The sequence below is a fragment of the Poecilia latipinna genome, unplaced genomic scaffold, assembly GCF_001443285.1.
Source record: "Poecilia latipinna isolate Pla-1442-1.1 unplaced genomic scaffold, P_latipinna-1.0 Scaffold1170, whole genome shotgun sequence".
Lineage (NCBI taxonomy): Eukaryota > Metazoa > Chordata > Actinopteri > Cyprinodontiformes > Poeciliidae > Poecilia > Poecilia latipinna.
This window is the reverse complement of record NW_015113786.1, coordinates 20,989-47,810: the sequence shown is the minus strand read 5'-3', so window position 1 is coordinate 47,810 and position 26,822 is coordinate 20,989. Positions and strand designations below refer to the sequence as shown.

The following is a 26,822-nucleotide window of genomic DNA, read 5'->3' as shown; positions in this document are numbered from 1 at the left end:
GTATTTTGGTCTTGTAAAGTAAAAATGTTACAGTTTAGCACAGACAGCTGACAAAGTCCAAATCAGAGCTTATGGGAGTGTTTGGACAATTTTATAAAAGCCTTCCACTTTGCAGCTCTGCTTTCAGGTCTTGTTTTTCCCAAAGTTTGCGTGAGAACTGTCGTGTGTAACATTTTTATACGTCCACACAGGATATACATGAGGCTCTGGAGGCTTCAGTTTTCAGTAATCACTGACAATCTGCTCAGTAACTGCTGAAATATTTATTCTTGACCAAAGAGGTGGACCGACTACACTCGCAACAGCAATAGTGAAGCTTTGTTTGAAACGTTTCCTGATGCAGCTGCTTTATTTCAAGAAGAACCAGAAAATTGAAGTGAACTTCATCTGCAAGTTGTCGTCTTTAGCCTGATTCAGAGCCCAGATAGGGAGTTAATGTATTGGCATTTAATAAATACCTGTCATATCTGGTCTGCAAATTATTCCAAAGGCAACCCAGTGCAAATTCTCCTGAAAACACACAGAGAGGGACATCAGACAGCTGTCAGCACAGAAAACAGTCTTTGCAGCGAGTCTGGGAAGAAATGAGCCGAGAAGAGCTATTGGAGGGAAATAAAACTCGTGCAGTGTTATGGCTAAGGCAACTCAAGAGTTGTGCACAGACCCGTATTAATAACATACTGACACCTGCTTCCACAAAATGAAGATTGTTTCTAGTTTAACTCACTGCCGTGTGTCAAAAAAACAATCCATCACAAAAGTTCTTTAGCTTTAAAATCAGAAATAACTTCCATGTTTCTATGGTAATTTTTTAAATGTTTTTATTATTATCATTTTTGAAATGCCCCCTATAATGATTCAGCTGCATATAAGTGAGAATTTGATCATTCTGCCATAGTCAGTCAAATAACTACAGTGCAGGTGATACAAAAATCCTGCATATTCTAAGTAATAATATTAACATTTTTTCCTCTTTTCTTTTCAGTTAGTATTTTTTATTAGCTTAAATGAATGTCTGATTGATCTTTGCAACCCTACAGAGTTTACTTCTTCACAGCAGAGATAGAAACAAATGACTCCCTGAGAAGCACAGACATCTTTTAGTTATGAAACCTACTGCTGAATGGAGCAGACCATTTATGAAAAATGTTATGTAAAATGAAAATAGTTGATCCTGAAATGAATTGTTCTGGACCACAAATCTCACAAAGTGGATTGTACTTTTTGAAAAATCTTAGAAATGAGTTGGAGATTTGTCCCTGTCCTCCAGGGAAATGTGCAGCCTTAGTAATCTACTGTCACAGTTTCCTCCTCCAGCATTCAAAACATCTTGAGAAAATTTCATGGTGGTTTTTCAATTAATTAGATGAACAAACAAAGACTGATTTGATTTTAGCAGCATCGTTTTCAGTGAGTCTACATTATGACATCAAAGTTTTAGTCACATAAACACAGAGTTAAATACCAACTGTCCATCAAATACAGAACACACAAAACTGTTAAATCTGTACTGTAAGAAAAACTCACTCAGGTTACTCATCATTGAAAAAACAAAGGAGTTTAGTTTTTACTCTGTATTTAACCGTCAAAGTGAACAGTCTGCTTTGTCTCTGTAACATCGTTTATCTTAATTATTCTGTAATTATAAATTGAAAATGTTGCTCGTCCAATCAGAAAATGTAACTATTTCCACTTAGTAGCTTCTATTTTTTGCATAGACTGCACCAAATATGCCCCTTGGGATCAATACTCTCCACATTTTAAAAAATTATAATCCAATAAAATAAACAATGGTGCAAGTTGCTTACATTCAAGAAACATGGGAAAAGTAGTGTCTATTTCCCTCAAGAAAGAAAGGAAGAAAGAAGAAAAGAAAGGAAGAAAGAAAGAGTATTCAGAGGATACATGCTGTTTCCATTAACTCCTGTGAAAATGGTGATGGCAGCTGCTGGCCCCATGAGGTCATCCTTCAGGCTCGGATGGAGGACACAGGTCTGTACCCCCCATACTGACCCCAAGCCAACACAGAGAGAAACAAAGACTGATTGGAAGAAAAACAGAGAGTGGGTGAGCACCATTTATCTGTTCAACAATGCGCAGACTTTGTAATTAAGCCAATCATGATCCTGAATAAATCCCGTCTCCCTTTCGCTGAATCCAACAGCAACCGCACGGATCCATCTGGACGGTTGCAGGCTGGGGAAAACGCTGCGCTGGGGTCTGTTTGTGGTTTCTGTTGCACACCAAAAAGGCAGAGAGGAACACGATGCCAACCTGTTAGCAATCAGACCCGGTGGCTTATTAACTGCATTTAGGAAAATATAAAGCACACTCACAAATCAATTAATTACATCATACAGCGCTGTGGGTTTGGCTTTACACCAAAGTAACAGATTTCCTCTTTTCATTCACCATTTTTAAATTAATTTTGAGTATGCTGCATTTGGAGCCAGTTAGCTCACAAATTGTGAGCTTATAGATCTAGTTTCAGATTTGTATAAATGAAAATTAAATGACAAACACCAGGCACAGCTGTCTTCATGTTTTCACTCCAAATGATGCCGTCATCTTTGTTTTTTGTGTCGCATCTCTCGTGCATGCATCTTGGAGAGATCCAAAGGATCTGACGTATAGTGAGAGGATTGAGTTATAAATTAAAGGCTCATTTTGAGCAGGATGTATCTGTTTTTTAAATCACAAGTAATAGAGTGGACATTCTGTTTGTAAGTGGTACAAACAGTTCCCTGCTGATGTTTTGAGAACAGAAATAATCATAAATTATGATCCCAGATGTAGCCCATGTTATGCTGCATACGCACAATTTGTTTGAAATGTTTTGTAACAGAGGTAGTTCTTCAAACTTGGCGTGCAACAATCAACTGGTCCTGATTTTTTTCATTTTGGGAGGCGGACAATCAGCTGATCCTTATTCGGAAAAAGTGTCTGACTTTTCAGACAATAAAATCAATATCAGAAAGCTGCAATTGGAAATCCCCTGATTAAAACCTGTTATTAAAATTTAAGTTACTTCTTTCACACGTTGTAGCAGAAGCCATAATACGAACTAATAACTTTAACAACACATTTTATTTAGGACACAGTACAGATCAAGCAGCATATAGTAAACAAAGGCACTTCGTTCTTGAAGGCCGAGCTAAGTCCGACCAGGCGTTTTGCGCAGCTGAATGGTTGTCATGGAGATTAAAGGATTTCTTAAACATGCATGAAAGAATCAAGGCAACATTACAGGTATGATTTGGATGAGGAAATAATATTATAACATGATGTAAAACTCAAAAACGTCTATTTTATGTGATCCAGCCTCTTTAAAGAACTAGATATTTGTAAAAAAAAAAAAAAAGAAGAAAAAATGCATTTAATGAAGTACAAATGAATGGTGTGCCTTTTCTTTAAATGTGTAAAGTAACACCTTTTACAAAGATAACTGACGAAACAGTTTTTAATCTAAGTCATTTTTGTTTTTTTGCAAAAAGCTTTATTTTTGAAAACTTGATAAACAGAAAATCTTTATCTTTTGCAGTGTGCTGCAGCACAACTCTCCCCTGCTTTCTTTGTCTTTGTGCCCGTCAGTAGTGAACAATCATTGGATACGCATAGCGCCATTTTGAGCCATGAGTCTCATTCAAGACCTCAATAACAGAAAAATAACTTTCCTAGCTTTAGCAGAAAACATATACCTAGATTAATGTTGCTGAGACTAAAAATATAGAAATATATATTGCAGGTTTAAGATTGGGTCAACGTTTATTGGATTAGGTAGAAAACAAATATGAAATAGAAAATAAAAGATTATAATCGGTTCCAACAACCACCATTTGATTTGCAGTGATGTTCTGTGTTGATCGATGCGATGCCACTTTAAAGCCAACCAAATGAATGTCCTGTGGTGCAGGAAGTCTTGTTTTTGGTGTTTGCTAATTAGACTCACAGGCTGCACCAGTAGCTGTCCAACATTTTCCACTGACCACAGAGACACAATCATCAGATGATTGGACCCCAGATGGTGAGAAGATTAATAACATTTTCAAATCTGTCTGCTGAAGGTGCAGCTGCAGCCAGCAGCCAGTTAGCTTAGCTTAACATAAATACTGGAAACTGGGGAATCAGCCAGCAGCGCTCCATCCAAAGGTAACAATATCTGCCCACTGACAGAGCAAATGCTTACCATCTAACTGCTTACATCTAGCCTGTGGAGAATAAATGTCAGGTGAGCTGTTTCACTTAAGTCATGGGAGAAAGTGAAGACAAAATGACTCCTTTTAGGCATAAAATGTGATACTGCAGGATTTTATAAGTGCCAACCATTAAAAGGCTAGCAGAAATATTAAGAGACAGATGTGGTAATACATGAGAAAACTGGCCAAAATTCCTCCAGTTGAAACCATCCAGACTAGAAGTGTGGTCCAAAATGATGTCAATCAAAAGAAAAATAATGTAAGAGGGAAACTTTTATGAAGGGCCAGTTGAGGAGTTCACAAAGTTGTTGTAAATCTCTGCTGCTCATCAGTTTTTTTGTTTAGAAATGATGTCGTATGACACTGCAGTGTCTTTATTTTGATTCCAGAAACACATTTTTTGGTCTTAAAAAATAAAAGCAAGATTCCAAAATGTTTCTTTTCAGACAAACCAAGTTCCCAAACCACAAATAGTTTAGTGGTTTAGTTTGACAAATGTTCTAGTAAAAGAAGGACCGACTGCTGACTTTGGACAGGCTTTCTTTTGGTCGCTTCTCCAACATTCCCATGAAAATCTTACATGTGCAGTTAATGCTCACAGACATGACTGAGATGACTTCACTGCGGTAGTATGGGTAACTTCCAACTTCTCCCACTCATTCAACATTTCAGGCTCGGTTAAGAAAATCCCATTATTTCTATAAGAATATGAGCTGCAGCTGCATCAAAAAAGGAAAACATGAGCCACAACTCGGTTGGCTTAGTTCAAACAATTGAGTTTCTATTTAAACAACAACCTTCTGTCCTGTTGGCCGCAGAGCTGCAGCGTAGAGCAGCAAACGAGTTTTCCTTGATCTCAGGCCAAGCAGAGCGCGGGCTCCTTTCTGTCATGACCTCATGCTCATACTCACCGAACCAACTGAACAGAACTGCGCCGCATTCTCCTCTGCTTTTTCAAAATGAGCTCCTCATCTATCACACCAACAAGCTGAACGTTTAGAATGTTTCATTACATTATAGGTAAAAATATATATTAAATGTATTTTTCTGCAGCTGCTATAGAATGCAAATCGGCTTCAGAAGCTTGTGATTTCCTCTGGGTCGCTTAGATTCCTGCATGGATAATGATTTAAGAGAAATTAAATATTCTATCAGCACAACTCACAGGTTAAATAATTTAACTGGATGTTTGTCCTTTCTTAGATTTGAACTTATTGCACTCCAGGTATTTTAATGTTTTTTTTATTCATTTATTTTGGCCATCTGAAACATCTGATAACAAAATTAATCAAAGGTGTCCATACAAAATGATTGATAATAATATTTTCTTTTTTCTTGTCATTTTATTCATTTTTTAGTTGTGTCCATTATAAATAAGCTTGAGTAAACAAACTGCAACATCAGTGGGAGAAAAAATACAAATAAAATAAAATAAATAAATAAAAAGTTAATATGTAAAGATTTTGTGTTTTTGTAGTGTTGCATAAATATTACACTGCAAATACACAAAGTATCTTTGGTCTAATTTCAACTGCAAATATCAAAGCTAACCAGCAAGACATAAGAACGTATCTTAAATCAATAATAATATTGACAAAAGAAAAAAGTACTAGTTTCACTGGCAGATATTTTCACTTATAACTAGACATTTTCTTTATAAGTAAAATAATCTGCCATTGGAACTTGTCCTTTTTTTTGTCAATATTCAAGAATTTATTGACTTAATGTAAGCTCCTATTTCTTGCTGATGTTACTTGTAAGTTAGTTTTGCCTTATTTCAAGTCCACTGAGTTATTTGAGCTATAAACTAGACAAAAACACTTGGTGAGATTTTGTGTTTTTGCAGTGAATGCATAAACCTGGTTGACTGGGTTTCATGCAGAGTGAAAAAAAAAACACTTCCAGAAGATACAATTATTGCAATTTGCATATTACATATTATTTGTTTAACCTTGTTCACATTTTATGTTTTACCGTGGTTACAATCTTCTGGCAAAGTCACAAGCTTGAATTTTGAAACTCATACTTTGCTTAACTTTTCCTACAAGTGATACTTAAACCACAAACCCATCGTTTTCATCTTCTCAGTATTTTCAAGCATTCCCCAGCAATTAATTTTGAAAATAGATTCTTTCCAAATTGAATATAAGAGCATAAATTAATCCTGGTAGCTTACCGAGTTTGCAGCTGTGCTCCAGTCAAGCCAAGCCAAACAGCCGAGGAGCTTCTGGCCCAGGAGGGCAGTTTCCTGACCCAACCTCAGCTGTGCTGCCTTCATCCAGGAGGTACACACAGAAACATTGTGTGGTTGCTACTCATGCAATAACACTGGGTGATTTACAGGAATTTATTTTTTTATTTAAACCACAACTGAGTAAAATTTTAAGCAGTGATTAATTTGCTTGCAGCTGTAAATATTTTACCATTAAATCCACTGCAGATTGCGGTTCTGCCAACTCAAACAAGAAGGAACAACCAGCTTGGGCACAAATGGTGCTGCCTGCAAGTCACTGGGGGAAGTCAGTTAATGATCTGTTCATTTTTATTCCTTACTCTCATTTTTTTTTAATTACATGCTATATTCACATATTTGGAGTTTCCTAAGTCCTCAAAAACTATATTTTTTTATTTCCATTAGCTACCAAAGGCTGGATCAGGGATTAACTGTTCTTCAAATTCAACAAAAACTCATTTTCATTCGTTTTTAAAAAATGAATATTAAATATTAGTCTGAATTTGTCGCCGTCTTCAAATCTAAGCTACAAACCTGTTTAAAAGGACTTGCATTTTATTTCCATCTTTCCTATTGACTCTCAGTGTAATACCTGTTGAATGTCATCATGTGCTCGTATCATTTTTCAATTTTTGTAGATGGTGATTATTTTGTTTTCATGATTTTCTTTTTTTAAGCACTTTACGTTACCTTTGTGTTTTAAATGCGTTGTATTGATTAAATTTAACAGAATTTGATCTCTAGTATGAAAAGAAACGTATTCCAGCTTTTGATCATCTGTGATTTTATAGAATAAACGGTGGGTTTGGACGTCTGCTGCCTTTGCGATAAACCTGTGGAGACCTGTATGCATAAACGCATTACCGTAATTCCAGGGATATCGATGGTTACAGGTGCATTTAAGTAAATTAAAACATTACATTAAAAAGTTGGTTGATTCAATTATTTTTTTCAACCACAAAAGGGGTACCTTGCAATGGATAATGAAAAAAAAGATAAAAAGCATTTTCTTTGGAGAAAAAAACTAAAAAATTCAAATAAATGATTAAAAAAAAAATGCCGTTAAAAAATATGATTTTAACAGGAAGAAACTTCTAGCAAAACCTGTTTCATGAGTTTTATCAATCACAACAAAAAATTAGCTTAAAACATTTTGAGCTCACTTGTCATAACTGTTAATCAGCAAACTTTCTTTAAGTGTCGTGTCTCTATAATTCCATAATAATCTCTCTTCACATAATTTTCGTATAACTAAAAATTATTTTGTGGTGTCTGAGTCAGCAATAAAGCTTCAACGTTTAACAGAAAATAACTTCACACATTTAGGAAGAAGCTTTATTCATTTAATTTATTAAGATGCTACATAGTCCAACCAAGTCAGGTTGGGGTTTTTTTTACGTTATTTTTATTTATTTATTTTTTTACACCAGACTACTCGACTAAGAATTTTAATCATCTTCTCAGATAGACTTTTCATTTATATACATACAAAACAGTTTCTGGAGTGCTTACAATGATCACGGTGATGTTCGGAGACTTCAGGAAGGTTCAGCGTGGAACATTTTACAACCAGGCCCGAATCCGTTAGTGTTCACATATAACTGCTTTATTTGGTCAGTCCCACACGGTGAAATTTACAGCATCAGAGTCAAATTTACACATTTGATTACCGAGTTATAATCTGGTGTTTTTAAAAGTGCCAAACATTTGGACGCTCCAAACGGGATGGAACTAAAGAACAACTTTGTGGAAACACTAGAGACTGAACTGCAGCTCCGGTCTGCTCTGCCCTCCCTCCAAAGCACAAAGTGATCCTCAACCCAAAAACCTCACAGAGATACAGTAAAAACACAAACTCATGTTTATTTCCACTTACTTACCCACCAATCAGATCCATATCAACTTTCCCTCCACTCAACAGAAGAAAAAAATAGAACATTTCTGACATTTTCTTTATTTCTCAGCAAATGTGAACTGAAAGAAAGTTTTTGTCAACCTTTTTCTGATTATTTCATTTGTACAGATGAAGATAAATATCACCAGCTGCTTATTTTTCCTTCAAAGAATGACAACTAAAAAAAAGACACTCGTCTACCACTGAATATGGATTTGAAGATGATTTGTGAACATGGTCCCCCACGTCATAGCCTGACTGCATTCATTCTCTGCTGCCATTCAGACACCAAATCAGCTGCAGAAGAATCGGTGATCCTTTTCAGTTTAGTGCATTACATTGTTTGTGATGCAATGCAGAGATGATGAATTCACAAAAATAACAGAAAAAAAAACTCAACAAAGGTGTGTATTTTTTTGTTTTGTTTTTTAACATGCAATTTGCCAGAAATAAGACAGAATGTCAACAAATGTCAATGAGACGGAGGAAAACAAGAGCTGAAAAAGGTACTTTCTCCATCACATTCGGGACCCTGATCCTGCTGATGTCAGGGAAAGCCATCTGATCTCCTTCAGTCTATTATGTACTGTAATTGTACCTCCATCTTGGCCTGAGAATAACTTGCCCCAACAGGTCACAAGGCAAAGCTTTCATATCGATTTACAGAAACGATCCAAACGCCACTTCAGTTTGCTGAAATACTTTTGACTGCTTTACCTCCTACCAAAGAAAAAACAATATATATATATATATATATAACATAAAACAAAAAAAACTGCAAGAAAAAAAGGACAAAGGAGGAAGAAGGAGAAAAAAACAGCAATTAAATTGTGCAAATCTACAGTCAAATGACAAAAGCAATTAAATTAGATTCAAAAGTCCAGATGCAACACTCATGTGAACGCATGCAAACATCCTCCTCTGACAAGCGAGGATGTGGTGAGCAGTGATCGACAGGTGGCGGGAATAAATTAGGGCAACAAAAAATAAAAAGGGCATGAGGAAATAAAACACCCGTTGTAGTGTTGCTTACACACATCAAAGCTGTTCCACAATCAAAGACGAGATTTTACAAAGCCTTCGACTGGAGAAGACTCTGTTGTAGCCCTGTGTGCGACCTCTGACCTTTTGGGTCCTCCCTTCCTTTAAAAACAGGGTTCCACCGGAAGGAACAGCATGATTTACTGTGCGGTGGAGTCATCACCTGTCGGAGAAGATTGGCTCTGGCGTGCATCAATTAGAAAAAGAAATGACAATCTAATCAAATAAAACGACATTCGCACAGCTGCAATCTGACCCGGTCGCATCGACGCTATCTCGCACGTTGTTAGAAGACTCTCTGAACTGAATTACCAGTTAAATTATGAATCTGTTTCCCCACCAACCCCTGAAACAAATCATCTGAAGACATGAAACTTTGGGAAGAAGGCCAGAAGGATTATGTGATGATTACAGAGGTGTTTGTTCTTAAGATGAGTCATTTTTTTTCCTCTTTGTCTCTCACAGATTACCGTTTTAAATTTAAACTTTTTACATAAATGGGACTGAATCAAAACTAGTACCGCCCCACCCCACCCGCCCCCACCCAGCAAATATGGCATTCTGATCCAAAAATCCAAGATCCTGTGTGTATTTTCATCCACCATGAAAGCATGCTGCGGCTGACCGAAGTGCTGCGCTCTACAACACCAACTTCCCCACGATGACGCCGACGGTGAAGAAGAGGAGGATGAGGGCCACGGAGCGGGCGCTCAAGCCTTCCTCCCTCTTCATGGAGCCTGAGGCATGCTGGGATGACATGATGTTGCTCTTCCCCATCCGGAAACCGTCATCTTCCTGCAACAGGTTGGAGGAGGAAGAGAAACGGAGGAAGAGGTTAAAAAAACTGTCCAGTTTGTTAATCAGTTGGGTAATGAATGGATTTTATTGATTCAATGAATTTCCTGTTTTTGAAGTTTTATTTTTAGGAAAAACTGGATTTTTTTTCCCTACTAATGTCCTCTTTGGGTTTCCATAGTTCAGAGTGAGGTCAGCATCTTGTGCAGCGTCTACTAACTACAACTCTACAACAAAGTGTTAGGGCCAGGCTGCAATTATTTTTATCAACTACAAGAATAAAGTTAAAATGTTAGGAAAATAATTTAATTTGTAACTTTATGAGAACTCTGACACACAAAAAAAACAAAAACTAAAATGGGGAATGCTGAGCATTTTGGTAAAAGTTTTATAGATAATTTAGTATTAAGAATATATTTAATAGAAAAACTTTATCTTTTAACAACAGAATCAAATTATTATCTGAATTCAACTATTTTAAAGAAAGATCGACACAAACTGAGGAGGTCACATCAGGTTTTGGTAATAAAGATTTTTTTTCTAATTAAAACAATTTTTAATCATAATTTTGAGATAATTTTTCTGCTAATATTAGTGATGCGTTTATTGCATCGCTCATCATTTACCGTGATAAATTTTGGTGCATCGTTGTCACAATAAAATGCCAATTAACAATATTTAAAACCTTCCAAAACTGTCAATATTGTCAATATTGTTAGTTTATTTTCTCCACTGTTCAACAACAGAATCAATAAATATCAATAAAACTGAAAATATGTTTAAATGCAGTTACTGTGTGCAATTAATTCACACTTTTTTATGTGATTGGTGTAGAAATGTATTATGAATGGACATGTTTTTCATGTTTTCGGAGGTATGATTGATGTAGTCACAGCCACACAGTTAGGTAAAAAAGAAATAATAAATAGTTCTTACGGTCACATTATCACCACAAAGTATTGTGATATCGCCCCTATTACTCCTAGTATATTCTTATCATAAAGCAAAAATTCTGGTAATCTGGCCCTAATACTCTAATAATCTGTCGGACAACTCACAGAAAGAATGATTAAAACAAAAGCCACTTTTTGAAAACATTTTCTGTAACTTTCTTTCTGGAAAAGAAAGAAAAAAAAAAGAATTGGATCTGATATATATATATATATATATATATATATATATATATATATATATATATATATATATATATATTTTAAAGACATATCGCCCCGCTCTAGAAAAGAGTTTATTTATCAGCTCAAAGAAACAGGATCTGCTTAAAGTTTCATCCGACCCAATCCCCCAAGGAACACACAAGGCGCCAGGCTTTAACACACTTCATTTCCCAGCAGCGGGTGGGGCGGGGTCGGGGCGCTCTGTTAGTTTAATCTGAGCCGCAGGACCAGCCAACAATCGTTCTGCCTCTGGCAGGACCTTAAAGGGGAGGGATGGCGGTGATGTTAGAGAGGAGGCCGACTCTTTCTTGGCAGCCTGGTGGGAGCGTGTGTGACTCATGCCCAGCCCGACTTTTACAGAACTCCTTTTCAAACCTTACCTCATCGATAGTTGTGACTGATAGCAGGCTCATTGATTTAAATTACTTGTTGCAAAACTGGGCTTTGAATAGCTGTCACAGGGTGGAGGGCTCTCCGCTTTCTTTGACTCAACAAGCTAATTCATTTGCTTTACTTTACCGTGATTATTAATCAGTACCAAAATGACGGTTTATTGAAGTCATATAAACTTTTGATGAAAAGTTTATTTGTTCAATCTGTCTTTCATTTAGGATACAGGATTCATTTCTGCCGTTTGGTTTTATACGCAGCACACATGAGAACATTTAGGCTCATTCATTTAAGTTGCTTTCATGATTTCTCAGACACTTCAGGTTGGGGCTGAAACAATTAATCGGATTAATCAGATTAATCTTTATTAATCTCGATTAATTGATTGTTGAAATAACTAGTTTAGTAATTGATTAATCATTATTTTGAGTGTACAGACGCAAAAAAAGCCATTTTCTGAGGGAGCAACATACACAGAGCAGTAATTAAACCAAAATTGTAGGAAAAATCAGTAGATTTTGAATTTAAGATAAAAAAATTTTTGTCTGAAAATATGTTCTACACAAAACTCATCAAATGGCGTAGTTTTAGTTTCACCTGATTCACATTATTAAAAAACTCTCAAGTACCTTTTGCTCTCCATTTATTAGTTACTGAATCCAAAAAAGAAACAACCAAACTTTTCATAAATTGATGTTAGAAGCTGTTTTTTCAGCTGCTGGTGCATCCTTTGCTGCAAATAATAAAACATACACTAAAGGAATATTATGTTATTGCATCTTAGGCAATAAATTATTTTCTTATTTAAAAAGCAATTTAATTATTTGTTTATTTCCATCTTTTAATGTGTTTCTAATGTTGTGTAAAAGAGTTAAGTGAAAACTATACAGACTGTGCCAAACCTTTTATCCAATTATCAGATCAGATTAATTGATTAATCAATTACTAAAATAGTCATTGGCTGCATAAATATGAAAAGACCTTCTCTTAGCAATATCTGAATATATGACCGATGGTTTATTTCAGTGATGAAACATTAAGTTTACTGAAAACAAACAAAAATAAACAAAAAATATATTTAAATAAAGTGTTTCACATACATTTTTTTGTGTTTTCCACATATATACATAAATAACGTGACATTTCTTGGATCGATACTCATAATGTCATTAATAAAAGTTGAAAAAGTATCCCTTAAAAACAAAAAGGAACATAAGACAGATCTAAAAGATCCCTTTAGCTGATGTAATGCTAGCCAAGATGATGTTTGAGATGGTCTTGATGGAAGGATGGATGTCAACCAGTCTTCCTAAGAAATGTTGAAAAAAGACTAAGATGGACTTGCACAGTCTTAACATTAATGGAGTTCAGTGTTTGAAACCAACTCTAAATAACTGAGCTCGTTGATCAGAAGCGTCCAAACATATTTTATCATTTGACACTCTGGTTTGAAAAACCAACATTATTTAGTCTGGATGTTTCAGTCTAAACAATGAGTGGTTTTATTCGTCAAATTGTACTTTTGGGGAGATAAGCACTCACATTTTTCATTCCACAACAAAGGATAAATTTTAAGCCACAATTAAAACAACTTTTTAACTTTATTTAATTTCCCCTTGGGCTCAGCAAAGTATTTTTTGAATTGAACAAACTCAAGTTTCCTGTCTGTCTATTGACTTGTGAGCCTTTGAGAAATGGACCAAAACAAGAGAAATGAGGAGGACGAGAAGGAATGAAGTAATTCTTGTCTTTCGAGTTGTTTTACTCACTCTAATCTGTTTGTTTTCTTCCCGTAGCCTTTGAGCCTCCATCTGCAGCCTCTTGCACTCCTCCATGAAATTTTTTACTTCTCCGTCGTTCAGGGTGGAGCTCAGCGACTTCACGGGCAGCGCAGATGACTCCGACTTCAGCAAGCTCGACGACATCTTATTGGACTCCATATCGTGCTGTAAGTGGGTTACGGAGGGTTGATGCAATCAGTAAACTGGTGCTAAAATGTTTACACCGACATTCCCAACAACGCCTTAGTCGCCTGGCATGAAGTTAAAACCATCTGTTTACATTTGGGAACTTTAACACTGTTCATTTACAGCAGTAGAAAGACACAGACACCTCTGTAGGAGAGTTCACCCAGGAGTGCCTTTCATAAGAGGATCAAGCTGGTTTCCATCACCATTATGTCTGCCTAAAACACTCCATGGCACACAGCCCCTACTGGGCGCCCAGCAAACGTCTCATGTAGGTCATAACTAATTCAAAACAACTACTGAAGGCTGTTTTTGCTCCCTGCGTGCAATAAGCTGTTAGACTAAGCTGCTATCTCTGATGAAACGCCGTGTCTACAGCTGAACGGAATCAGGTGGCCAAGGAAGAACCACAACAAAAATAAACTACATGTGAGCCTAAAACAAAGTGACTTTCTTAAAGGCCGTTGGAGTTAAAGTGTGGTTGTTGCAAGAAAAGGTGAAGAAACACAAGAGGAAATGGAAAAATAATTGACAACCAGAACTTGTAATTTTGAAAAAGAAACTTGAGAGTGCAAAAAGAAAAAAATATGCAGCCTCTCCTTGTAAACGTATGTATTAGGTGTTGTAGATGTGCTGGAAAGAAAGAAATGGTAAATAAAAATATACCATAGTACAACAGTTTGAATTATATGTAATGACACAACAGCATGCACAATAAAACAAAGCAAAAAGTACAAGAGCTGACCGTTTTTTCATTCTCTGTTGGCATCTCAAAAACACATCTCAGCTTAGAGTCCATCAACTCCTCTGGCTTTGCTTCTTTCCACTGCAGACAGAAAAATATAGGGAATATTTTAAACTATAAACTCATTGGTAAGAAACTTGTGTTATTAGGTTATTAGACAACACATGTCTCCTAATAAGCTGAAGGCTTATTAAAAAATTAGTATGATAAATAACCAGAGTTATAATGAACAGCCAGCAGCACAAGAAATATTACATTAGCAAAATGAACCAAATTATTACAGACATTGTTAAAAATCACTTATTTTATATTAGACAGATTTAAAATAATAATGATATATTTGTACCATAACAAAAAATTAATATTGGTATTATTAATAACCAATAACAATTACATTAATAATAGACATTTGTATTTATTTGAACCAATTCATGCTGCTCAAAACTGGTAAACAAAATGTGTGTTTTGTTGATGAAAAGCACAAATGTAGGCTTATTAATATTATAATTTGCAATGGTTGACACACTTCTGCTAATGCGCTAACAGCAGAGCTAATTTTTTATTTAGCGCTTCTGCTAAGTTTGAATGAACAGATAAATCGCCTGCGATTTCCTTAATTTTGGGTGATACTCGCGTGAGAAACCAATCATTTCTACCACAGCAAAGGTTTGAAAATCAGCCGATGTCACTGTTTTATTGTTTTTATACAAACAAACAAAAATGATCCTGTAATGGTTTAAGTGTTTTTAATGTGTTTTCCACATATGCAGAACAAGAAAATGCAGGAACAGTTTAGATAATATTCCCAAACTACAGCCAAAGAATGATGAGAAACACTTACCACTCCCTCCATGTCAGTCATGTCAGGAGGCGCTAGCATGGACTGGACCATAAACTTGTGCTTACTTTTTTCATTTGGGTCGTATTCAAAGGGTTGCAACATGACTGAAAAACAAAAGGACAATCAGTGACAGAACAAATGAGCAAAACAGCACTGTAGCTTATCTGAGTCACAATACATTTCAGGTTGGCTTTAGGGATTTTTGAAGCCACAGCAGTAAATTTGAAAAGAAATTTGGTTGGAGATGAAAGAAGAAAGTCACAGTTGTTTTCAATATAATAGTTTTTCATTTTCTTTTAATTGAACTGACAACATTTATTGAATATGATGAGACATAACGCTGCTTTATTTAAAAATCCCTTCATATGTGGAAGTGATGCAACCAATAAATCAGCCAGCAGCTGAAATCAGACAGTTTTTTTCTTGTTAATGTTTGACAGATTAGACAGAAATATCCGTGTTTTCTCTGCTAAATAAATGCATTCCATGAACTGAGGTTGAGTATAAAAATATAAATGATTCTAAAATCATTTAAATCTAACCTCGAGTGCACAGAACCACAATTTCCAACATGTCATTGTTTGTCACACAAATATGATGTAATGTTCCTAAGAAAAAAAAGTACATGCACTAAACCCAAAATATGTACAAACTATTTAAAATTATAACCAGGCATTGTACTTTTTCAGCATTACTACATGGTTGTATCAATTCTTTTTAGAAAAAGAGTACTTTTTTTCTCTTTTTACATTTTATTGCTTTACTTTTTTAGTTTCTATTGTCAGGCCAAAGTCACAGCAATGATGCATGTTAGTTCTGTGGGTTGATCAAAACAAATATACATTTTTTTTTCTTATTTTCTCCTTTTTATAAAAATGTTTTAATCAAAAAAGTAAAAGGAAAGGAAGAAAAACAAAGTAATGCTGAACCCTTCCCCCCACACAGCATGACTATTGTTTTCACACCTCTAGTTAATTCATGGAAATCAAAAATAGAATTTATTTTTGCATCAACAGATAAAACGGAACAGCAGACAACATTTGTTACAGCTTGAAATGTCCATCATGTCTACATAAAAGTCAAAGGCTTTGAGACTGCTTGTACAGCATTGAGCATGAATACGACTCGTTTCTGTTACCATGATGATGATACGGTGACGGACCGACAGATACCCCTGGGGCTAATCTTTCTAACAACTTTGAAGCCTTTTTCCTTCCGAGCATTACATATCGGCCTAACAAAAAGCAGGTGTGGAGAATATTTCTCCTCAGCCTCTCGCTTTATCAGTCCTCCTAGTATTTGATGTCACCGAGAAGGTATTTTAAAGCTGTAAAAATGATTTACAGTAATCACTTACTCGTGTCGTCAAACGGAGGTCTGGAAAGATGAAAATGGTTATAAATGGAGGATAATTTACCTCCCTTGACTCCAACTTTTAAATCAGGATGTAATCAGAAGCCATATTTCTACGTCAGTGCCGACTACGTCCTCTATGCTTGTGGGATTATTATTTTTTCATTATTACTTTTATTATAATTTCACTGAAAACAAATGACCTGTATTCAAAGCTGGCCTGGATATCAGCATGACTTTCATATATGGCACATGCCAATGCTCCCAAGAGCAGAGTTGTGCACCATTTCAGCAATCAATGTGGCTCAACATTGCAAATCAGAAACAGACGGCATGAACAGATTGAGAATGTCCTGTTTCAGTCAGACCCAATTTGCACAACCATCTAGCTTGGGTCCGCAGGGACAACACCAGAGAATGGAGGCAGTAACGTATGAATGCATTTTAGAGTAACAATGGAGAGTGTTAAAAAGGTTGTTTGAGATGAGAAAAAGTCACAAGACTTCAAAAAGAGCTTCTTTTTTAAGTTGTGTTATTTATTGCTCTAGTCTAATGCCAGAACTAGCACTTTATAAAACTCTCAGGAGCTGAAGGTATTAAGCACAGCAAAGGCAGCTGGGTAAACAACAACCATTAAAAGAAGCCCTCAAAAAAGCATCGACAGAATGGTTTACGTGTATAATTAATATTCAATACTCCACAAAGACGCAAGTTGACCTCCTGAGCTAAAGCAAAAGATATAAAAAAGATATAAAACTGATATTCTTTTAAGCTTATTTAACAGCAGATGAGGAGATACATGTCAGATCAAAAGTTACGTACATTTTGGCAAAACAGATTGAAATCTTCTCTGCTTAATCGCAGCTGCATTCAAACTTAAAAGAAACAGTGCTGCTATGATGTGATGTCTTAGTGTAAAGCTTTATACGGATAAACTCTTAAATCAGTACGCCTATACAAGTGGAAACTGACCGACAAAGTGGCTTCTTTGCATCAACAAGTCTGTAAAATCTGAAACTGGTGCACAGAAAACACTTTTCCCCCTTCCAACAACTAAAACAATGCAGTATTTTGTTAGATAGTTGTCTAATTCACAAATCGATAATGCATGCTATTTGCTGCCATAGATAGATACACTTTATTTTCAAAAGAACACATAACACGGGAACTGATAAACTAAATAAACAAAGCAACCAAAAACAAAAATAAAATGGATTCTCAGTCTCCATTAACAAAAAACGTACTTTAATAAAAACTAACCAACATAAAACAAAAGTGAAAAAAAAAATACTGCACTCAACCAAAAGAGTGCAGATTATGAAGTCTGTATACTATATTGCCCTTCAGTAATCACTAGATTTAAATAGAGAAGACGGGCACATCCGACTACCTAATGCAGTAGTTCATACTACACGATTTTTTGCCCCCATTTTCCTCTTATGACAATCTTAGAACGTTGGTCGCTGGTGATTTCGTAACCGATCATCCTGCAGTGTGTGGTGTGTTACGGTAGATCGTCGTGGTCGCTCCGATCTAAATCAGGGGTTTTCCCCGACTGGGAGCTTAACGCTGAATGTGACAGGTAGCCAATCAGAAAGCACGGATTCTCCTCCGTGTTTTCTGAGGGGAAATTATGGAGGGGAATCCCAAACAGCTGACACGGTGCAACCCGAAGTCCAGCGGACATCGGAGATGATATGTGGAAACAACATTAATATTTATTCAACATTTCATACAAAGAATATAGAAATGACAAGGAGATTTGCTACTGCAGTTGATAAACCCGGTAAGTTTTCAGCTGTTCTTCGTTAACGTGACATAAATAGGTTATAATGATTTTCATTCAGTCAGAACTTTACGCTGACTCTAGCCACCTGTGACGTAGATTCTTTACTAGAATCTACGTCACAGGTAGATTCTAGTAAAGCATTGATTAATGCCTGGTTTTAAAATTAGTTAACTGGACTTGTAGCCATAATTTTGTGCCCATGTGGCTGGACACCACATGGCACGATCGAAACCGATAAAACAGTTACCTAGAGTTTCTGTCGGTTAATGTGTCTTTCAGGTTTTGAAAATGGCCCGACAATTCGTGTAGTGTACGCTGGACATTACACTAAGGAAATGAGGAAGGGAGGGTCAGTGGAGAGCACCGGAGTTGAGCCTTTTTTCATTCAGTGTCATCAACAGAAAGAAAAAAGGCAGGAAGAGACAATAAAGTCGATAATTTAAATGAGGTTGATAGGTTTAATTTATCGTGCGATTAATTGATTTATCGTTTATCGTGACAGGCCTAGGCACAATGCCTTTACTCCCCTGATTATGTGCTTCTGAGACTGTCCTATTCAATTAAATCTGAAAGGGAAATAAGTACTGACTACACAGAAATAACCTGCAACTCATTGCCTTCCACTTTATACGTTGAACTTTGTTATGAAAATATATTTGACTTGAAATGGAGCTAGTACGGCCTCTGATTATTAGAAAACATCAGACATGACTCGGAGACTTTTGAGCTGATATATTGAGTAAATATCTACTCAGATCTCAGCTTGGACAGATGAATCAGTGTCTGGTTCAGTCAAAACAAAAGGCCCACAGGAAATAAATGTAAGGACAAGCTAATGAAATGATAACACTATCCAGAGCTGCATATACTGTGTCATAAAAACATTCACAATGAGCTACATACATTTTAATAGTTGTGGATATGAAAGATGTTTTTACATGGTCAAGTTAGACTTTTCCATTTAGAAGATGTTAACACCAATCATGAACAACATTCTTGTGGTCGCAGTCAAACTCAGCATACAGTTACAGCAAAGAGGTATATATAATTATATTAGGGCTTGGACTTTAATGCATTAATTTTGATTAATTATTTTGATACATTTCAACCCGTTTACATGCAATTAATGGCTTACAAAAATTTTATTTATTTTTATTTGTATGTTTCTGGTACACCTATAAATCTGACACACAAGCAACATCCACAAACAACTCAGTCAATTTGAATTAAATTTAGTAGAGAAAGCCTAGCCAAATATGATTTGAGATAGTCAGTATAGATAATATTTTACTATTTTTACTTTTAAAGGTATGGAAGAACTTAAATCCATCTGGATGTATCCATCAAAACAATGTGCTCTGTTTTTAATAAGTACATTTCCTGAAATGCTAGAATCCACATTTCACGGTTCTGTCAACCGCAGTGCTTTAAAAACACCATGTAAGCCTGAGTACTTGCTGGGAAAAGAAACTGATTACAGAGCACACCTTTAAGTTTGCCAACAAAATTCTGTTCTGAGGCAAGAAATCCTGTTTTGTGACTCCAAGTTGACCCTTTTCAGCCTAATAAGGGTAATGAATGATGGACTCAGCTTGTCACCTACTGTTGACAGCGAGCAGCAGTAACTCAGTCTGGGGTTGTTGACACCAGATAGGGGAGGCTGTAAAATGAGCATCTGGTTGGGGTGTCACAGTATGGAAACATTCATCTCTTTGCTACAGAGCGAGTGGAAAAGCAGCCTGGTAAAACTCGGTGTACTACCTGGCTTTTTGGAGGAAATCCTTTGGAAATTTCCTTTAAAATTTCCCATTGTTACACAATAAAAAAAAATAAAAAAAACTTTTTTTGAAGGGAAATTTTGTTTACAGAGACATCACAATCAATTTTATTTATAGTCTTGGTTGCGAGGTGTTTTTATTCCCTTTTTATTTATTGTTTTTGATTGTGTTTTATTGTGGAAATCTGAAATGTCTTCCAATTCCAGTGTTAAGTGCCTGTTACAAAATTAAAGTTTCTAAGTTTCTGAGAGGATGAACTTGCATTAATATGTCATTATCAATGCATTATTTGAAAATTATCTCAATAATAATATTTTTTATTGTAATAATTACTGGGAAAAAAATCAATATTGTGACAATCCAAAGAACTGTATAATTAGATACTGGTGTATTATATTATTTTATAGTTATGGACTAAATATCCAGCATTTTAATGAACTACGTTGGACTCCCAGCAGCACATACACAAGTTTGATTGACAGCACTAAAATCCGCCTCCTGGCTCTGATTGGTTGTTTCTGGTTAGCACTGGCAGAAGGCAGAAAAGTAATTTTTTTTCACAGATTACCTGTCTCAAACTACGGTCATGATATAGATTCTGTTTTAACAAATAAAATAAAATAAAGTTACATATGCACAGTTGAAGCCATCTTTGAACAACTGCAAAAGCTAACACCCACTCCTGAGGACACAACCAATCAGCAGCAAGGAAAATAAATGGTGTTCCTGGACCGGCTGCTCTGCAAACACCAGCCAATAGCATGTTAAATACAATCGCACCTACATATTTCAGCTTTTTACGCTGCATTCTCTTTTGGTTTACTATGAAAAAAATCCAAGAATAAGCAAATTCGGAGTCACATTGCAGAGAAAAATTTACCATAACGCTGGGGTTCACTGAAACTTGTAGGAAAATCTAACAAACAAGTCAGTACTACTAATTCATCCTTACCAGAGACATTGATTGAGGTGCCTGCATCAATGATGCCGCTGTTGGGCCGCACACAGTACCGGCGAGGCGCTGTCGTCTTGACCTTAAAACATACATTCCTGTCTGTAGGGTTGGAGAGCTTAAGATTTGTGGTGACCACGTCTGAAAACGGACCTGAGAGAAAAGTAAACAGAAGAGGCCCGTAAAAATATGAACTTTACGTAATCTAAATGGTTGGAAAAATAAGAGAAAAAAGAAAAGAGAGAAATAATTTCCAGGAAGAAACACATAAACTAAATCTGCAGAGAGATTCTTTTTAATTTAAACCTGGGGAGGTTATGATTTGAGCGACCACACAAACGGGTTTATACCATTCCTTGGTCAGATTACTGCAATGCCAAATGCTAGAAAAACAAGACAAATCAAAAAAGACAGATGGAGAATAAACTGTAACTGGCACGCAAAGTCAAAAGGTTCATAACGTCTTTAAGCTACACAGTAAAAAAAAATTAAAAAAAATGAGCCAAAACAAATGATCAAGGTTCATCAGAATATACATCCATCATTTACTGCTGCAGGGGAAACACCAGCAACAGAAAAACAGTCAAATGACAAAAGACCATTTCAAACAAATACATGTTTTAATAAACTGGACTGAAAAGTATCTGTAATCCAGAAAAAATAAATCCATAAATCACATTCTCCTTTTATGGTAAAACCTACAAACAGGACAGCTAAAGCACTTTGGCTTCAATTAACTACAGGCAACATTACAGATGCAGCCCACATCTCTCCAAGGCTCTCCAAGGCCAGCTGCATTAGGTTGCACAGATTTGTCAATAACGCAGAAAACTAGAGTTCCTGGGAAAAAAAAAAAAAAAAACGGTGCTAAACCTGAAAGAGATGGTGAAGCTTTAATTATTCATATAGATTGCAAAACAGGATCAACATTGTTCTTGTAACAAAGTTAAATCCTAAATGTAGAACAGACAGAAACGCAAATGAAAATTTCATGAATAAATAAAATTCGAGTCAAATTACAGTTTATATCCTGATAAATGTGGAGCTGACAGAAAGCTTTCAGGCCCTTCAAGCTCTTTTTCTCATCCGTCTACACAAAATTCATAACTATAACAAAGCAAAAAATGTGGATTAGTAGTAGTCTGGTATCAATTTAATTAAAATAAAACAGAAATATACAACTTAATAACACTTTCGGAGCAGTATGAATGTTAAAACAGACATTAATGCATCCTTCACAAAGAAATAAGACTTTATTTAGAGTTCAAGTTAACCAAGTTGAATTACTCTGATTTTTCCTGTCTTATATAAAAGCAGAGGCAGCATCAAAAATATTATAGCACCAGAAAGGGATACATGCAAAGTTATCAATAATACCAATTTATTTGTCACATTTAAAGGGAATCATGGACTGTAATAATCCATCAGCAGCTCCTGTAGCAGTCAAAAGTCAAAATACAGCTGAAGACATAAAAATAACACCACTGATAACAGCAGAGCCGTGTCTATTACTTCTCTGTTCAGTAGATAAGGATTTAGCACTAATAATAAGTAAACACTAACAAATGTTGAGCTCACATGGGAGCTGACAAGTAGAGCAGCTGTGGGAACCTACTCTGCTGATTAAAACAAAAAATATGATGAAATATATCCAGGAACAAGACAGGCATGTTGCTGGATACATTTTCAATGGCCAGATCATTTACAAAACAAACTAAACCTTTTGTACAAGCCAGATCCTTGTTTACACATTGGATCTGGTTTGCCCATCTGAACCCAAAATTAATACTTCCATAAAGGACATTACTACTTCTAAGTGTTGGCTTATCTATGGATTAGCTATATGAAAAAATTAGCTCTAAATCGATACTAAATTCCTGGCTTCTTACTCGTTTTAATATAATTAAGAGAAAGAAAATATTGTTATACAGTTGTTGAACATATTCTGAGGCACAGAGGCAACCCTGTGCTTTAAAACAGGTTTCCACAGAATCAAAAAACAGTGGAGTATTTTTCATTATCGAGTTTCAACTCTAACTGTGTTAATTAATCCTAACAACTCCGTTCAGGTTGCATTTTCTTTGGTTAATAGGAATATGTTTTCATGTTATACAAGATAATAATCATGCCAATTCAGAATTATTTCCATTAGGGTGAATAATATTCATTGTTTTTGTCCAGCTTCTGTTCACACTGGACAAAAGCTGCACTGAAATGAATACAATACAAAGCAAAAACAAACAACGTCTCCTTGGAAACTTATCAGCAAACTAATTATCTCTTCACTTTCTGCACAAACAGCATTGATTTGTTGAAATGTTTTCTACATTGGCAGAGAACCAAAACTGAAACGAGTACCTCCCAAAATAACAGTGATAAAGGCAATTCATAACTGACTAAGCAACAATAAAAAAGTCTATGATTAAAACTTGAAAGCAGATGAAGTAGCAAGATCATAGTTTGCAGGCTAACAGTTTTCAAATGTAATGTTTAACTTCTAGAAGACTATTTTAAAATACACATATTTGTAATAAAGTCCTTATTTATTTATTTTTACAGCTTACAAAATACTATTTGTTTTCCTATTTAACAATTATAAATTACTCCCACTGCTCAAATCAAATATGTTTTATCATACCAGACGTCTATAGAAGCAGCTGCTTTGAGGATAAGATTTGAAACTGAGTAAAGCAAACATTTACTGAGAAAAACATGGACATATACCACGAGATAAGATAAAGTTCCAGATCAGCAAAAATCATCGGCTACTGATACTTCCCTTCTTTTCTGAGCAAAGACAAAAGGTAAATTCACACCTTCATAGTCTTTGTTTGACATCTAAAAATAAACTTAATTGAAACAATCCAAACTACTGTAACACCTGATCTACTTCTCCCTGGAAGTAGCTTTGGGTCTAATTCAATTTATGAAAACCATAAATAAAAGCTGAAGACTATTATGAAAAAAATATATTTAAGAAAACACAATACATAGCTGGATCTTACAGTCGAGTTCTTTTTCCCTTAGATACGCATTACTAATGTTAGTGCTGACAATAAAACAGTTTAAAGGTGAGAAAGTTCAGTTCTTGATTGTTTAGGATATTTAATCGAGAGGTCATGCACAAAGCTAAACGGCCTAAACTTTATTTACAGGGTTTTCACACTGTGTGCCTACAGAACTACTTAGGGATTAATTATGAGCATGTGATTTGTGGTTATTACCTCGTGTGCTAAGACTGAAATCTTTCTGTCTTGCACAGAACCATAGATTAAGACAATTAAATTAAAAAAAAAACAGCAAAATCATGTGAAAGGTTTTAAGACTTATAGGATTACATTGTTGCCCACAGTTATAAAAAAAAACAATTAAAACTGTAAAAAAAAAAGAAAAAGCGGCTTTGTAGGAGTGGTTGCTGTTTTTACTGCCTGGCATTACTTCTGGGAGGCTGTAAGCACAAAAAAATAAGAAAATGCCTTGCAAGCTGATGTCAAATGCATCAACAAAAATAGTGCCACTTTAAATAATGATTGTGACTAGCTGAACCACAAAAAAGGTTATGATTGAGGCTTTACAGCTTTTGTACAACACTGTAAACTATGCGAGAGGTTGCTTCGAGTCAAAAATATGACAGTGTGATAGATATACATAGTGTAAAAGTTGTGCAAAAGTCAAAACCTGGGCTTTTTTCAATAAATAAAATCATGATATGTTTTATATGCTGATATACCAATAATCTCATTGATAAGACTTAATGCCTGTTTGTCATTTTCTCATTTTAAAATTCTCCATTGTCTCCTTTGTTTGGAGTCATCATTGCTAATCAAGAATGATGATTTTCTATAAATCCTTGCTTAATTCTGAAATCCTAATCACCTGCACATTGAAAATGAATTACATACATTCCTTTGTGTAGTTGATAAAATAAGATGTTCATTAAATATGTCCTCAACAAAATTGCAATAATAGTGCAAAAAGACAAATGTAAGAATAATGAAACAATTTCATTGATATTTTAATTCATCTAACTGAAGACTGAGTATTAAATTGCATAGGAGCATGATTAGACTTTATGTTTCTTTTGAACACATTAAAATGTCAACTTTTTGCATTTTTCATGCTAACTATAGCAATCCCTAATTAATACATTTGAATCATTCATTAAACCCATTCAAGCAAATATTTCACAATTACATGGTGGATATAACTATTCTATTTTCTTTTTTTTCTGTGTCTGGATAATGATGGATAATGATAAATATCCATCATTGTCTGAGCAGTTTATTTTCTTAAGCAATCAACGTTGTATCTCTTTTGTGCATTTCAAGAGCCAAAGTTTAATATCTGGAGCTGTGGCAGAGCTTTTTAATCTGCTGCAACATGCTGAAGTAGAGTACAATGAGAGTTTATGTAACATTATTTGGGCCTAAAGCAACGTGATGTCTCTAAACCGAATACCAAGCGTGGCTAGGATGTTTGCGACTGTTGCTGGACCTTCAACAGTGAATGTTGACGGCACCGTAATGATGTTAAACAGCAGAAGCTGCCCAGTGTCTGCGTCCTGCGTGCTGTCAAGTTATTAGATGACAGCTAGCTGGCCAATCAGAAAGCAGGCTAATGCTACTAAGCTATCATTGCTAGAGGTGATTTAGCTGAGGAGTATGGCATTTTACCTATTTCACAAAGCCCTATTATGCCCAAGAGAGTACCAATGCCATCTGTAAGCTAACAGGTGTGCGTTTCATGTATGAACGCTTAAATATGATTGCTGCAGGAAAAATGAGCGACAAGGCCCAGCTAACTTCACCGTCGAAAGCTAATCCAGCTAGCAGATCACCTAGCATGAGTCCTTTCAGAAAAGCACTGGGTCTTTACAAAGCAATACTGTCAAAATACAACTGCTCTGCAGCCTCTCCCCGTTTTGATTATTCCTACACTGGACTGCCCCCCATTTTCATGCTGGCAGAGGAAGCTCCCCCTCCCCTCCTCTCGTCCACAGCCGGGGCCCTCCCCTCTTACCTCTGAATTTCAGTTCGTGCTGAGGCTCCAAGAGCAGAACCTGTTCCGGCCTGGCCATATCCCAACAACTGGAGCGGGGTTATCGCACTGCAACCGCTTCCTGACACCTAGCCCCGTGTTAGGATGTTGTTAAACCTGCTAAAGGCTGCTGTTTTCTGTGAACTAGCGCTGTATATTCCGTCCCCCACGGTCACAAGTACTACCAGAGCTGCTAAAGGCTGCTGTGATGCAGCAGGAAGGGAGTCAGCCCAGTGACGTCACTGCCTCTGCATAGCCGCCCGGCTGGGGAGGGGTGATGCCGGGCTGGGGAGGACCCAAGGCTGGCGGGGCCCCCCTCACCCTGCTGGGGCCTGTAGGAAATCTGAACCCAAACAGAAAGGTGCAGGTTTCAGCTTCAGAATGAAACACCTGTTTACACCCTGTCACCCTCAGTGCTGAAACAGACTCTGTACTGTGCTGTTGCGACTTCTTTCTTCACCTCAGCATATTAATAAATCATTGAATATTTTTAACTTAAGAAAAAAATAGAGCATAGAATTCAAATAATAAAAAGCATACATTTTGCATCGTGATGTGTAGGATAGGAAATATTTTCTATTCATTTTCCATTCTATTTTACTTCATTTAATAAATATGAATCAATCAATCAATCAA

General features: G+C 36.0%; 1 protein-coding gene and 2 long non-coding RNA genes across 3 annotated transcripts; 1 reads left to right on the top strand and 2 right to left on the bottom strand.

The window, feature by feature from the left end:
* The first annotated feature begins 1,410 nt into the window (after positions 1-1,410).
* LOC106960242 (uncharacterized) lies at positions 1,411-19,822 on the top strand. The gene is made up of 3 exons (XR_001427529.1): positions 1,411-3,478; positions 19,092-19,094; positions 19,812-19,822. It is a non-coding gene; the product is annotated as an uncharacterized LOC106960242 (long non-coding RNA).
* Positions 7,767-26,432, bottom strand: LOC106960241 (vesicle-associated membrane protein-associated protein B/C-like). Its single transcript, XM_015053234.1, has 6 exons — positions 26,169-26,432; positions 21,150-21,302; positions 15,278-15,381; positions 14,437-14,517; positions 13,494-13,670; positions 7,767-10,159 (listed from the first exon to the last, which is right to left on the bottom strand). Exons 1-6 carry the CDS (start codon positions 26,224-26,226, stop codon positions 10,004-10,006), a joined length of 729 nt encoding a protein of 242 aa, XP_014908720.1. The 5' UTR covers positions 26,227-26,432; the 3' UTR covers positions 7,767-10,003.
* LOC106960243 (uncharacterized) lies at positions 15,802-17,824 on the bottom strand. Its single transcript, XR_001427530.1, has 2 exons — positions 15,927-17,824; positions 15,802-15,885 (listed from the first exon to the last, which is right to left on the bottom strand). It is a non-coding gene; the product is annotated as an uncharacterized LOC106960243 (long non-coding RNA).
* Positions 26,433-26,822: the final 390 nt, after the last annotated feature.

Bases quoted from the DNA above. Each gene is read 5' to 3' on its own strand.
- LOC106960241 (XM_015053234.1), bottom strand. From the start codon at position 26,226: ATGGCCAGGCCGGAACAGGTTCTGCTCTTGGAGCCTCAGCACGAACTG. The intron at 21,303-26,168 runs GTAAGAGGGGAG...CTTTTCTCTCAG, and splicing joins GCACGAACTGAAATTCAGAG to GTCCGTTTTCAGACGTGGTC. The intron at 14,518-15,277 runs GTAAGTGTTTCT...TTCTGTCTGCAG, and splicing joins TGACTGACATGGAGGGAGTG to TGGAAAGAAGCAAAGCCAGA.